At 48.8% G+C, this 2782-nt stretch overlaps 1 protein-coding gene across 1 annotated transcript; it reads right to left on the bottom strand.

Annotated features, from left to right (window-relative positions):
• Positions 1 to 333: 333 nt before the first annotated feature.
• Positions 334 to 2390, bottom strand: GINS1 (GINS complex subunit 1 (Psf1 homolog); the record flags this gene model as incomplete). Its single annotated transcript, XM_009587941.1, has 4 exons — positions 334 to 402; positions 682 to 756; positions 1652 to 1768; positions 2300 to 2390. Coding segments are annotated over 4 exons (352 nt in total), but the record flags the coding sequence as incomplete, so codon positions are not given.
• Between the last annotated feature and the right edge of the window lie 392 nt (positions 2391 to 2782).

Genomic DNA, 2782 nt, shown 5'->3' with positions numbered 1-2782 from the left:
CAAAAACGCATTCACAAAGCTGGCTTGTAACTGTGGGGCTTGGATAACACCCCTTCCCCACCCCCACCGCCACCCCCCACTATGCTGGATTCCCAGGATTGCTACATTACCAGCATGCACCCTTTGGTCTTGAAAAGCTGGCCAATGTGGTTTGCATACTATGCTTTATAAACTCAGGGCTGATGTTCATGTCGGGTATCAAAGGCTGTTAAGAGGAGTGGCAGGGTGCCCACTGCAGAAATGCTGAGGTGTCTGAAGTCCTGCATACACCAGAGTTCAGTCCCTGTTGTGGGCAGGCCACCAAGCAAGGGTTGTCCCTCCTGTCCTGCACGCTTACGACAGAATGTGCTCGAGGACGCCTTGTCTGATTAATTGCTCGCATTTCCAGCGGGGTAGAAAGTGCTGCACAGAAACACAGACAAACTTGCCTGAAACCCAGGCAGACTGGATTTGTTGCTGCACACAACCAGCTCTGTTTGTTGTGCTGTATGCCCGCTGCATCGTGGTATCAGATCAGGCAGAGCTGAACTGCAGTCTTGGGCCACGCAGACAGCTTGCAGCATGTGCAAGGAGCCGTGTGTGCAGGAACTGTGACATACTGCGAAGCTGGGATAAGCAGGGGGATGTCATGGGAGTGAAAGGGAAGGAAGAGAACAGACCACACTCTCTTGTCACGGGTACCTGGCTATTCTTCTTCAACAGGACGGTGGTACCATCATCGATCTCAAATTCTCCATAGTCTCTTAAACACCGCACCTGCAAAGTGGAAACACAGCTCTCAGATCATCAGGTCTCCCACAGAAAACACTAGACATCACTGCTGACTTACAACACATGCCCCTGAACTGTAAGTGTGCACACATTCCTATCTGCCTGCTGGAGCCTCAATATAGAGCAGACCTGGAAATGCAGAACTGGACTGATCCCACGGTCTGTGGACTCTACCTGACGTTCTCTTCCTGCCTCTGCCTGGAGCAAGAAGCACCAGTGAGCAGACCAGCCCAGCCCTCTACAGGGACTAGAGGAAGAGCAGCACAAGAGACAGGGTGTGGGGAACAGCAGCAGCATTTCCAGGAGAACCTCCCCACACACATACCAGAAAATGCTAATCTGTTAACAGTTGAAACTGTCTTAAGGAGCAGGTTGATTGTCACTATGTGTTCTTTCGAAGAGAACATCAGAACAGAGCTACTGACTCTGATTTTTCACATGCTCTTGCTTTGTTGTATCAATTGTGTAAAACAATTTATAGTCTTATCTATCAGAGTCCATTTAAAATAACAACAAAGAAAACTAGTTAACAGTCCTTAACACGGGAACAAGGTTTTTAGTTGATCTGAGAGTTGGTTAAGTTTCTGCAAAATGCTGCAGAAACTTCTCACTGGGATTCAGACCACTCACCTCACCACACCAATTCCCTGTGGACTAGAAATGCTGTCTTTCAACATACTTTGAGCCCTAAGTAGAAGAGGGAATAAAACACTGGCAGGCAGAACGTAAAGAGTAAAATGTGGAAGCTTGTGGAAGCTTTGGTGCTCTTGAAGGCTTTGCTCAATGACCTTCTGACTTGGGCTGGGGGTGAAATTCTCTAAAAAAAGATGGTTGGGCAAAATGTTTGCCCACAGACAGAAACCACCAATCTTGCACTTACTTCGATATACAGGCTTTTAGGAGGTTTTATGTCCTGTGTAAGGTCCAGCCCCTCCTCTCCTCCTACTGACCTCATGTAGGTAGCCAGAGACTTTTTGTACCGATTGAACCACTCCACCTGCGGACATCGACAGTGATTTCTCAAGCAAAGCCAAACAGGTAATGCTGAAAGACAGGTCCCTGATGAGTGAGAGCTAGTTTATTTGTGCTGTCAGACCGCTGTTCCCAAGCGTGTTCATGCCAGCCAAAGGTGAACGCAAGCTCTTCTAAAGGGAAAAACTGACCCAGAGGCAGAGCAATCTGGGTTCAGGGTAGGAGACGTGCTGCTAATGTTAGCAGCTCTGTACGTTGGACTAGAGACGGCATTTGAGAGCAGCATGTGAAGACTTGGTTCTGCTGGCTGCGAGTCTGATCTAGTGAAGACCACCTGATCCTTAAAAGTGCCAAGCATCACCTGCACTCAGTATCCATTTGGGATTGTACCCATAAGATGAATAAATGAATAAACAAATCAGTATTTACTGAAAGGCACATTATGTGTCATGTTTATAGTGAGGGAAGTCTACCCTATTTTGACTCTACTAAATAGATAATCCAACAGGAGGAATAAGGGGAAAGAGGGGAAGAGTGGAAGACAAGGTTGACTCACTTCCTCAGCTGACATGTGAAACTGGATGGTGTTTGGCAGGACGCTGCCATACTCCCACCTTAGTGCTCGGATCCGCAGCAACCGGTCATACCTGGGGGAAGAAACAAGGGGCAAACCCAGCATCTTTGCTGATGCGAGTGCTGGCAATATGCCCTGGCAATACTGATGCCCCAGTCTGCTCTCAAAGCAGAAAGCAAAAATTTGGGTCATCTCACCCACCTTCCTTTAAAGGATGTGATTTTTGGCCTATCCAGTAATAAAAACTTTTAAAGACCAGGAGGAAACAGGGCCTTCTCTTTGTGCAAGCATTTGGTGGTACCAGCAATGAACACAAAGAGAGACAGCCCCGCAGCTGCCCTGCTACTGCACCTCGCAGAGGAACCACTCGCCTGGGCCAAGAGTGCCAACACCCGGCGCTTGGGAACCCTGTTTTGGGGGCTGCGCCCCTGTGCCGGCGGGGATGAACCGACGCTCCGTGCCCCC

This window comes from Fulmarus glacialis, unplaced genomic scaffold, assembly GCF_000690835.1.
Source record: "Fulmarus glacialis isolate BGI_N327 unplaced genomic scaffold, ASM69083v1 scaffold37270, whole genome shotgun sequence".
Taxonomy (NCBI): Eukaryota; Metazoa; Chordata; class Aves; order Procellariiformes; family Procellariidae; genus Fulmarus; species Fulmarus glacialis.
Note: the sequence above shows the minus strand (reverse complement) of the source record. Positions and strands in the feature narration are given on the sequence as shown.